This window comes from Syngnathus floridae, chromosome 19 (genome assembly GCF_059516105.1).
Source record: "Syngnathus floridae isolate MCC-2025c chromosome 19, RoL_Sflo_1.0, whole genome shotgun sequence".
Lineage (NCBI taxonomy): Eukaryota > Metazoa > Chordata > Actinopteri > Syngnathiformes > Syngnathidae > Syngnathus > Syngnathus floridae.
The window spans coordinates 2,177,956-2,188,388 of record NC_142431.1 but is presented as its reverse complement, the minus strand read 5'-3'; the positions used below and the strand labels follow the sequence as shown (position 1 = coordinate 2,188,388).

The window sequence follows — 10,433 nt, the reverse complement described above, 5'->3', positions numbered from 1 at the left end:
GTCATACGTTTCATGTATTGATCAAGAGTAATAATTGGCTGTTCCCTTTGTATTAAAATCCTTTATTTGTATTTGGTCAGTACATGAAAAGGACTGAAGTCAGAATATGAACATCTCATAGAAACTACTCACAGAAGAATTTGAACATGTTTTTTTTTTTTAAATGAAATTTTAAAATTGAAATAAAAAAATATGAACACAGGTCAATAGCTAAGTGAGATGTTTATGCCACAATTCTTGAACTTGACAAGTTAAAACAGTGGATGTGAACGGCCAACTCAAATTAACAGCAGACTGAAACATACTAGTGTTGTTTTTTGTTTTAAATCAAACGTCCGCTCAACTGCGTCTAACATTAACCATCTCCCATGTTCCCAAATGTGTTTCACGAGAAGCAAAAGGGGAAGGGCAGGAAAACAAAGTGCCTGACAGCAACGCTGTATTACACACTATGCATTTGTCATCTTGTTCTGTATAAAAAAAAAAAGAAAAAAAAAGACCATACGTTTTTTTGAATCAGGGGTACATTACAAAACGGCACCGTCGCTTGCGGTGGAGTCCAGGCCGTTTTGAGCGTGCCGTGAAGTCCTGGTGCCCTTGCTGACTTGGGCAGCAGCCTTGTCCTCGTGGAGATCGGTGGTGGAGTCCGTGTCGTTCGAGTGCTGAGTCAATGAGGTCTCGCTGCCCGTCGGAGAGTCCACGCTCTCGTAGCCTGCGCTCAAAGCGGCCGGCGCCCCGCTCCGGGCGCCGCCATGACTCCCCGACACCTCCTCCGAGTGGTTGGACAGTTTGGTCTCGGCTTCACCGGGGCTGGACGCCATGGGAGACATGGCGAAGTCTTCATCAGTGCTGCTGACCTCCCGGTAGAGGGCAGGGGCGGCGGCGCCTTTCTGGGAAGCGGCCGCCTTGCTGGGCCCGTTGGACACCCGCCCGAAGTCTTTGCCGGCAGGGTCCGAGGAGGCGCCCTGCTCCATGGGGATGGCCGGCTCGGCGGTCGCTGATGTCCTGCTGGGCCCTGCGCAGACTCCCTGAGGAGGCTGAGTGAGCTGCTGCCGGGTGTCCTTGAGCTGCTGCTGCAGCACCAAGATGGTGCTCTGCATGCCCTCCACCTCCTCATCCAGCTGGATGATGAAGTCATTAAGCTCTAAGGGGTGCAACCAGCATCACCGGTTCAGATTCTTTTCAACACATTTGGCAGCTGATTCGAAAACAATTGTCTGGTTCTTACCATCTTGGCTGCTCTTCAGCTCCTCACTGTACTTCTTCTGCAGTGCCAGCTCGGCCTCCAGCTGGGCGATGCGCCCCTGGGACTGCTGTTTCCCCAGCTCCTGGTTTTCCTGGATCAGCATCCGACACTTGGCCATCAGCTTCTTCCCCGTCTGGCTGCAAGGGAAACAAGGCTGACATCACATGATGAACCAGGAGACAAAAAAATGGCGAGGCAGAGGCATCCCAGAGACCGCGGCGCCGTCCGTCCCTTGCGTGCATTCTAAAACTACAATCAAATGTCATCCACATCGAAAACCGCAGCAAGAAATTGCTCAGTTGGAAAAACACCACTGGACTAAAATGAAATCGTTGTATTTAAAAGACTCTTCTGCGTTACCAGAAACAAGCTTGTATGAAATGTGATGAAATGGGAGTCACCTCAATACATTATTCAACCTAAGCATGTTGCAGTCCCGCCCTGTCAAACTGTCCACATATTGCAGAAATACCATAAAGCAATTAAGTAAAAATAAAACTCAATGTCTTGCTGAGCGCCGGGGGCTTTGTAAGGTCATGAAGTTTGAACACAGAACAGCACAAAACAGTCAAAGAGCCAACAATGCCAAAATACAAGCGGCCGGTACATTGTCATCAACTTCAACAACATTTTTGCATTGACAGCTCGCAAAGGGAACTCGCCGTGCGCCTCGAGCGGCGCGTTTCCCAAACGCGGCGCTCGACGGACGGCGAGACGCGCCGAGGAGGCCGATGAGAGGAAAACAAGGCACAAAATAAACAAACACAAAACATGGAAACACGCTACCATGAGCGGGAGAGGGGTGGGCGGGGAAAGGCGGCGTGCACCCAAAAGTACATTGCGGGTTGTGGCTCCGCCCACAGTTCTAGTCTTACTTTTTAAAACGCTGCCACTGCGACTGGGTGGTGTCTAGACTGTCCCACAAGTCAGGTACGTGTGGCCCGTTCCACCGTTTAGACGGGTACGACAATTGTCTTTAGAGGCTTCCAATTGCGCTTTTTCGGCTAGCCGCCCCCTATTTTAGCTGTCAACTGTCTGCTTCGAGCGGAGGAGGCAGGTGGGGTGGGGGGGGGCGGCGGCATATCCGTGCGGTAAAGGGACAGTCTTCAGGAACAGTCCGGACTCCTTTGATGGCGGTGGGTGGGGGGGGATACAAGTGTCATCTGACCATACTGTCTCTCTTTTCTTTTCTTTTTTTTTTTAAATAAAATTAATGACGTGCGGCTGCCGCAGCGCAGATCAAAAACAGTTTTTTTTTTTTTTGTAGTTTGAATGCTTTTAGTCAGTTTTCCCCCACCATAGTTCCTGCAGTGAGAGTGAGGTTGGTGGGGGCGTGCAGAAGTCTTGACTTCTATTGGGGAGGTGGTGGTTGCAGCGGGTGGTGTTATTTTGATTGTCGTTACCTATCAGGTGTAAATTTCCAGGCACTCAGTTCATTTTGGGCCTGCTCCAGTTTGTCTTTAGTCTGTTCCAGTTCGGCCTTCATTTTGAGGAAAAACAAGTTGATGGCCGGGTCCACCATGGACGAGCGCAGTTGGGCCGCGCTGGGCTGCTGGGCTTGCTTCAGGTACTGGATGTGCGTCTACGAGGAGGTAACAACAAAACAGCTTTATGAGGAGACGTCAGTAAGTAGAACAAAAAGCAAACGTCAAAAGCATTCCTGCCTTTGAGGTTTATCAGTGATGTTTGTTAGTCGAAACATCTGGAGCATGGCCAAGATTCGGTTAATAAATCTAATGCATTACAATGACAATGACAATAAGCATGCTTTGATTGACAGCACCCAAGATAAGCACAATTAGCATCTTCTAAGGTTTTCAAGTCTATTTGTAATGCAAATCATTAGCCCACTGCCATTGATAGAAGCAGAAAATTTTACATACTGTGCACTCCTGCTCCTTGGTGGCAAGCCGCATGACCAGGATGTTCTCCCTTCGGGCAGAGTCCTGCTGCTGCTGCTTGAGCTTCTCCTCAGATTCCTTCAGGCCCGGCACGTCATTGGCTGCCGGTCCCAGTGAAGAAAGCAAAGGCGTCAGGAAACTAAGTCTCAGCCATAAACAATTCACGCATGATTGCCTTCAGGAGTCACACACGTGTGTGTGGGAGTATGCTTACTTACAACAAAGCTCTGCATATTTGGACTCCAGGACCTGCACGTACGTCTCGTGCTGTTTCCACCTAACAATACGAGAAGATATGCAACAATGAGCTGCTTGTACCAAAAAGAGCTAAAACTGTACTGTGTGTATATATATATATATATATATATACCGTGTGCACAGCTCCTCTCGGGTCAAGGTCTTCATGTCAGATTCACTGAGGCGAACCTGGGTGATAAGACAACAAAGTCAATATTAGATTTATAACTGAATGTAGTAGTTAAGTTATATAAAAGAAGATTAGCTCACCTTTTTGGGCAAAGGCTCCTCGTTGGTCATTGTGAACTCTACGGGGGGGGGGGGCACATAGTAAAGTAACTGCTTTAAAAACATTAATACATCGTTACAATTTAGGAAATATTTATTTCAAATGTGTTGTTTTGAAGCAAGACGGTAAAGGGGAAGATGAAGCTACCCGCTAGTAAAGAGAGTCCGTAGCCTCGCTAGTGTGGTGGCTAGCAGTTAGCACGAGAGCCACAACAAGCTAACGTTAACGCTCGCCCGCTAAAAGTGCACACGGCATCGCCCCCGCTACTCCAACGTACGCATTATGTCCCCCCGCGACGCGTGGCTTCGATAATTCCCCGAGGAAAAAAAGCAATAACACACCAATCTCGCCTGTGTTTCGGGCACCTTGTTATCACAAAATGGCGGTGAAGGAAACGACTCCCTCCCTTTCGCTCCTTTTCCTCAAACTAGCGGACTGTCGAGCTGCACGAAACGGGGCCTTCAAATGCCACTTACCAGCTCCCCCCACCTCCCGTTTGCGGCGGTGGTTTCCGGGCGTTTCGGCTGGAAAGATTCCTTCACGGCGGGTTGTCGAAAACGAGTGGAGATTTAGGCGAGGAGCTCCGTCATGTTGTTGATCGAGGGGGAGGACAGAAGCGGAATGGAACGAACGAGCCAGGCGGGCTGGTGGATGGCGACGAGCTCTTGCCGAGTCACACAAAGAGTACAGGAGGGGGGGAGACAGAGATATAAAAAAAGAACAAGACCTATCACTCTCCACACGTTTAGGGATACCAAATGGAAGTTTCATGGGACAAGTATTAATCGTGATTGCTAATGATGCGCCAAAATCCATATTTTGTTTTCTCATTTATTATTTGCCACAAACCTTCTTCTGCAGTCCTTGATTGACTAATCCAAGGTTAAAGTGTTTATTCAGTCTGGTCCCCACCCCAATTACAACATTAACTCTCACATTCTTCATTCAATTATTTAACATTTAATTTCAAAGCATTCAAATTTTGCGTCCATTCTTAATTATTCACACGCAATTTCTAGATAGAGGTTTTTATTGTCCGGTTGGTTGTGTTTTGAAGAACAGACATCTGCCTAGTATACATACGATCTTTGGAGTTCTGTCGTCATCGTAGTTTTTATGATTATATCCTTTTACGTGTATAAAATATTTGCAAATATTTTATAAATACTAAGAATATTTTTTAAAATCTACGTTGTTTAATACTACTCATTGAATTGGGTGTAACTTTAAAATATAAATAAAAACTTCAAGCCTATATTTTACGACAAATACACGACAAATGTTGCGCGTATATAATAAAATAATAATACATATAATACGTTTAAAGCGTAATCGGGAATTAAAAAAATCCTCACAATACTTTCAATTTATATCAATGTAATCATTTCAAAGAACACCCCCGCTTGATGACAATGGTACGGTCCCACGCCGCTGTCAAATTGAACTTGCGCATTTGAGTTCAAGGGCAGTCATTGAAAGCGTCCAGTTAAGTAAGCAGCCTCTGTTCTGCTAACATCATCGCGAACATGCTCTGCAGAGTTGCTCAGATACGCAGGTAAAGCGAAAATAATTTCCCAGCCATATATGTGCACTTGGTGTACAGTGTCCGTGAATTAGCCAGGGCGCGACACTGCTGTGCTGCTTATGCAAAGCTAACACATGCTAACACACTGAGGCTGCTTGGCTACTGGCTAAGTTAGTTTGTTGCGCACTCATTTTTGAAAGACGCACTTTCAAGTAATTCGCTTCAAATGTGTTCAGGTATGTGTACTATTAAGGATAATGTAGTGCCAATTCCTTTCAAATCAAACCCTTAACTTGGAATTAAGTCACTTTTAAGTTACCATGAGTCACATAAAGCTCAAAAGCAAATGATTGACCAAATAATGTTATTTGATGAGTGTGCACGACTGTATTCTTTGAGCCAATACATGCTTTATAAAAAAAAATCTCCATCACTTTACCTGTCTCAGGTGTGCTGCAAGTTTGGGTCAAGCCGTCCAGCAGGTACACAGACAGAAGCACACGCTTCCTGACCTGACATACGATTATGGCGCCCTGGAGCCTCACATCAACGCCGAGATCATGCAGCTGCACCACAGCAAGCACCACGCCACATATGTTAACAACCTCAACGTGGCCGAGGAGAAATATAAGGAGGCGCTCGCAAAAGGTAGTGAATATACTTGGCTAGTTATGTACAAGTTGTGACTTCCCTTTGGTCATTGTTTGTTTTAGGAGACGTGACGACACAGGTTGCCCTTCAGCCTGCTCTCAAATTCAACGGAGGAGGTCACATCAACCACACCATCTTCTGGACTAACCTCTCCCCCAACGGTGGGGGTGAGCCACAAGGTAACATGAGCCAATTAGCTTCCTATTGCTGGGTAAAATCTGGTAGGAGAAAAATGCAAAGCTTAGAAATACATTTTCGGCATTGTTCTGTCAGGGGACCTCATGGCAGCCATCCAGCGGGACTTTGGCTCCTTCCAGAGCATGAAGGAGAGGATGTCTGCTGCCACGGTGGCAGTTCAAGGCTCAGGCTGGGGTTGGCTGGGCTACGACAAGCAGGCGGCACGGCTTAGTATCGTCGCTTGCGCCAACCAGGATCCCCTGCAAGGAACCACAGGTCAGCAGCATCTATTTTCCTCTCATCTTATCAAATGCTTCTTTCATAAACTCACTGTGACCCTCACCAGGCCTCATCCCGCTCTTGGGCATCGACGTCTGGGAGCACGCCTACTACCTGCAATACAAAAATGTCCGACCTGACTACGTTAAGGCCATCTGGAATGTCATCAACTGGGAGAACGTGAGCGAGCGGCTGCAGACTGCCAAAAAATAGACTCACAATAAAGTCATTGCAGATCATTTGTATCATTTTGTATTATGAGCACCCAGTACCTACTTTATTAAAAATGCAGGTTCTCTTCCTGTCTATTAAGCGCACAAAAAGTGACTGTCAAAAAAGTTAACATCTTACCTTGAAGGAGGAGTGATGCAATTATACGTTGGAATCTGTTGCAGTCAAACCAGATCATGTAATCAGTGTTGTTACTTTGGATGTATAATAAAAAGCTGACTTGAATTGTATTTTTATTTATATCAACAACAAAAAAATATACATCATCTCCAGGTCTTAAGTTAAACTCACAGCCAACTGCACGAGGCAATAAAATATTCAAATTGTCCATTTGTGACATTCAGACTGGAAAAAAAAATCTTTGACAAATAGCAACCGCCTCCAAAGCATTTTTTTTTCTATCACTTGCACTTGTATAAGGAGCAAGGCAAGAAAGCAGATAGGTGCCCAAAAAGACACAAAAAAGTTATATGGCAAATATTTTATAGCAAGAATAAAGTTGGAATAATAATCTGCTATTATTAAATGCAAGAACACATTTTCCCTCTATTATTCTGACAGTATAAAACATCTGATTTGATGCTCAGCTTATTGCATATCTTTTTTTCCGTGACAAATCCAGCATTCAGTTTTTAAAAAGCAGCATGTGAGACAGTAAAATCTTAAATAGGTCAAATCAAAGTTCCGACAGTATCAAATGCTGGAGTGTAAATACGGTACATTCAGCGTTGCCGTAAAAACACAGGCAACCAAAAATAAACATTCCAGTTCGAACATACCCTTTCGTTTTGGTCACATGATAAAAGTTGTGCATTTCTAAAGCGCTTTTGTTCCCTTGTGTCAATCAAAGAACACTTGATTATTGTGATTGTATCAACACAACTAGCTGCGATCACAATTTCATGAACCGACATTTGTTGTTGCTCTCAGACAACAAAGTGCTTTGTCCTCAGTAAGGCAGGAAGACTAACCGTTATTGGGGTCAAATATTTTGATACAAGAATAATTTCGGTTAAGAATAAAATGGGAATAAAATGCCAAATTCTCCTCAAGGAAGTAAAAAAAATAACAACCTCATAGCGATTTGGACTTTGGCCTGCAAGGCTGTAAAGTGTCGCAACAGTACTCACAGTCCGGAAGTTTGGGCCTGAGCTTGACCTTGAGGGTGGTGGCTGGCGGGCTGGGGCGGCACCTCGCACTCATTGGCGTCCCTCTCGTGCCCGCGTGCGTACATGAGCACCAGCGTGACGGTGGCGAAAGTGGCGGCGTTGACGGGGAAGGCGCGGAGCAGCGTGGACGTGAGCCCCCGCGTGAACACCATGTACCCCTCCTTGCGCACGCTCTGCCGCACGCAATCGGCGATACCGGCGTAGCGGTTGACCCCGCCCACGCCGTCCGCCTGCAGCCGCGACTTGATCACATCCACCGGGTAGGTGGAGAGCCACGAGGCGATGCCCGCCATGCCGCCGGCGAACAGCAGCTTGGGGATCATGTAGCGGTCTTCGGGCTCGCACCCGAGCTGCCGCGTCAGCACGTCGTACGTCAAGAAGTAGAAACCAAAAGCGGGCGTCTCGCGGATAAAGGTGGTCACCATGCCCCGATTGATCCCCCACACACCCTCGCGGCGATAAATGCGTACCAGGCAGTCCACGGAGTTCTTGTACACCTTCCGGGTGGACTTCTTCTCGCCCGACCCCTGCATCTGCATGCGCGTCTTGGCCAGCTCCATCGGGCAGCAGATGACGCACTGGATGGCGCCCGCCGCCGCGCCAGCCAAAAACTGGTTAGTGGGCGTGTCCTGGCCCAGCACACGCATGGCCTGGCCCTGCACGCCGAACACAATGGCGTTGATGAAGGTCAGGCCCATCATCGGGGAGCCGATGCCTTTGTACAAACCAAACGCCTACGAGAGGGACAAAGACGTTTCGATCACTCGTGGTATCGGTACTTTCAGCGACTACTCAAGAGTTGAATACTCGTACTTGCTAACAATTAGCAGTCACTGTTGTCTTACTGTAAAATAGAAAATATGCCTATACAAACATACCGACTCCTGGCGGATGATCGACTGGAAACAGTGAAAGGTGCCGCGGTATAGAGGCTTTTTAACATTCTGGACTTGGAGTCTGACCTGGAGGAAAAACACACAATGACTGTCAGTGAGGTGGCTCTAATTCAATATTACTTCTTTCAGGTTGAATGTATTTTTATTGTTTAGTGTGTAAATAGTTATAAAGGTTCTTTCCTACCTTCACTGTGTCAAATGGGTGACCGACTAAAACTCCAGCAGCACCTGAGGACAAACCACAGAAATAAATATGAAATTATCATTTTTCTTGAGACAAGTTGAAGCTTTAATGATTAACGCCTTTCATAATGTGACTCCGAGGCAGAGGGCAGACGAATCAAAGCCGACAGTTGTAAACAAATGTCCGAAAGCTAATCCGACATAAGCACCTGTTTGATCACATGACCCATTTGTAAAGAGGGTGACCATCAGCTGATTGCCAGGAGAAGAACACAAGCATGTGTGTGTTTGACACAAATGACGCGAGCCGTTGACCTCATGTCAACTACTACTGTGAAATAGAGACAAGAGGCGGACCAAAAAAAAAAAAAAAAGAGTGAAAGTGGCGGTGAAGTATAAATAAAAAAATATATCACAAAAATATACAAATGATGTAAAAAAAGGGGAAATTATTATAACTGGATGTGATATTAAAAATCTATGATGTCGATTTAGGGCAGTCTTCTTATCAAATAAAAAGATGTCATGTAAAATTCAACCTTTACAATTTTTACACACAACTTACTTTTTTCTCATATTACAAATTTCCCGTTTGGATCAACTTTACAAAATTCTTATTTCATTTATATTTCCTATGATCTCGCATTGGAAACAACAAATCCAAAGTAAACAAAGCAATATTAGCTTCAAAGCTGTTTGTTTGTCAATATTTAATTGGGACTGCATCAACAGAGGATGATTATTTCATTTTTAAACCAGTCCCTTCACAAACACCAGAGAGGTTCAATTGGAAGTCATTTCAAAGATCTCCAGGGTTCTCTGACCATTCACAAATCAGGACGCGCCTGACGCGGTTCCTCTTTAAAAATGCATTTAGTTGTAATCTGAACGCAGAGGGGGGGAGATGAGCCGCACTCACCACCAATGCAGCCAGCCACAAAGTCCATCACCGCTCGAGTCACCTGCTTGCCGATATGTAATTCCACCTCCACGGGGAAACACGTTAATCTAGATTATTTTCCACACCCAGCTAATCGACTTCCTACACGCCCACGCGCATGATGACAACCCCCGTGATGGCCTATTTATATGGCAAGTGGAGCGACGTTTATCTCGCGCTGGGGGATCCTCTTTCCTTCTTGGCTCTGTTACGTTAGAATGCTAATTTGTAATTTTGTGTTTATTTATAATACAACTACCGCGTGACCTCTTCGTCCTACCAGAAGCGCGCTTGACAGCTCGTGTGTCCGAGGCTTCATAGAGGTTGCCTTGGAGCGGTGAGCGTCACAGGAAGTTAATTTGCGAGGGGGAGGAGTTTGTCACCTTTCTGACTAATCAGAGGCCGCGAACGAAGCCGACACCTTGCTTGTATCAATGTTTACAATTTGGGATTGGCTAACATTTGGAGAGGGGGTTCCACAGGTTTGAATTACGTCAATTTGGGGGTTTTTGACCAATCAAATGGCTGGAACGAAGCCGACGCCTGCGTGTTTCGTTGATCCTTCTAGGAAATTGGTTAACAGAAAATTGTTTAGGGAAATATTAATTTCGAGAAACTATATGACAATCCACACACAAACACTTGTAAACCACTAAAGTTTCTTGTTTTAATACAATGTGACAGATTTGCGACATATCCGGGAGTATCA

General features: G+C 45.7%; 3 protein-coding genes across 3 annotated transcripts; 1 reads left to right on the top strand and 2 right to left on the bottom strand.

Moving 5' to 3' along the window:
• Nucleotides 1-46: 46 nt before the first annotated feature.
• On the bottom strand, nucleotides 47-4,335 carry wtap (WT1 associated protein). Its single transcript, XM_088362096.1, has 8 exons — nucleotides 4,150-4,335; nucleotides 3,655-3,692; nucleotides 3,518-3,573; nucleotides 3,366-3,424; nucleotides 3,130-3,248; nucleotides 2,650-2,828; nucleotides 1,229-1,383; nucleotides 47-1,144 (listed from the first exon to the last, which is right to left on the bottom strand). Exons 2-8 carry the CDS (start codon nucleotides 3,682-3,684, stop codon nucleotides 528-530), a joined length of 1,215 nt encoding a protein of 404 aa, XP_088218222.1. The 5' UTR covers nucleotides 3,685-3,692; nucleotides 4,150-4,335; the 3' UTR covers nucleotides 47-527.
• Nucleotides 4,336-5,071: 736 nt separating this feature from the next.
• On the top strand, nucleotides 5,072-6,761 carry sod2 (superoxide dismutase 2, mitochondrial). Its single transcript, XM_088362110.1, has 5 exons — nucleotides 5,072-5,228; nucleotides 5,647-5,846; nucleotides 5,912-6,028; nucleotides 6,123-6,302; nucleotides 6,373-6,761. Exons 1-5 carry the CDS (start codon nucleotides 5,200-5,202, stop codon nucleotides 6,516-6,518), a joined length of 672 nt encoding a protein of 223 aa, XP_088218236.1. The 5' UTR covers nucleotides 5,072-5,199; the 3' UTR covers nucleotides 6,519-6,761.
• LOC148381553 (mitochondrial basic amino acids transporter-like) lies at nucleotides 6,757-10,070 on the bottom strand. The gene is made up of 4 exons (XM_088362104.1): nucleotides 9,704-10,070; nucleotides 8,786-8,829; nucleotides 8,584-8,667; nucleotides 6,757-8,439 (listed from the first exon to the last, which is right to left on the bottom strand). Exons 1-4 carry the CDS (start codon nucleotides 9,729-9,731, stop codon nucleotides 7,663-7,665), a joined length of 933 nt encoding a protein of 310 aa, XP_088218230.1. The 5' UTR covers nucleotides 9,732-10,070; the 3' UTR covers nucleotides 6,757-7,662.
• Nucleotides 10,071-10,433: the final 363 nt, after the last annotated feature.

Excerpts from the sequence above, each read along its gene's own strand:
- wtap (XM_088362096.1), bottom strand. The coding sequence starts at position 3,684 with ATGACCAACGAGGAGCCTTTGCCCAAAAAG. Across the intron at positions 3,249-3,365 it reads CAAATATGCAGAGCTTTGTT|CCAATGACGTGCCGGGCCTG; the intron begins GTAAGTAAGCAT and ends TGGGACCGGCAG. Across the intron at positions 1,384-2,649 it reads TGGAAATTTACACCTGATAG|CCAGACGGGGAAGAAGCTGA; the intron begins GTAACGACAATC and ends TTTCCCTTGCAG.
- sod2 (XM_088362110.1), top strand. The coding sequence starts at position 5,200 with ATGCTCTGCAGAGTTGCTCAGATACGCAG. Across the intron at positions 5,847-5,911 it reads TAAGGAGGCGCTCGCAAAAG|GAGACGTGACGACACAGGTT; the intron begins GTAGTGAATATA and ends TGTTTGTTTTAG. Across the intron at positions 6,303-6,372 it reads TCCCCTGCAAGGAACCACAG|GCCTCATCCCGCTCTTGGGC; the intron begins GTCAGCAGCATC and ends GACCCTCACCAG.
- LOC148381553 (XM_088362104.1), bottom strand. The coding sequence starts at position 9,731 with ATGGACTTTGTGGCTGGCTGCATTGGTG. Across the intron at positions 8,830-9,703 it reads TGTGGCTGGCTGCATTGGTG|GTGCTGCTGGAGTTTTAGTC; the intron begins GTGAGTGCGGCT and ends GTTTGTCCTCAG. Across the intron at positions 8,440-8,583 it reads CGATCATCCGCCAGGAGTCG|GCGTTTGGTTTGTACAAAGG; the intron begins GTATGTTTGTAT and ends TCCCTCTCGTAG.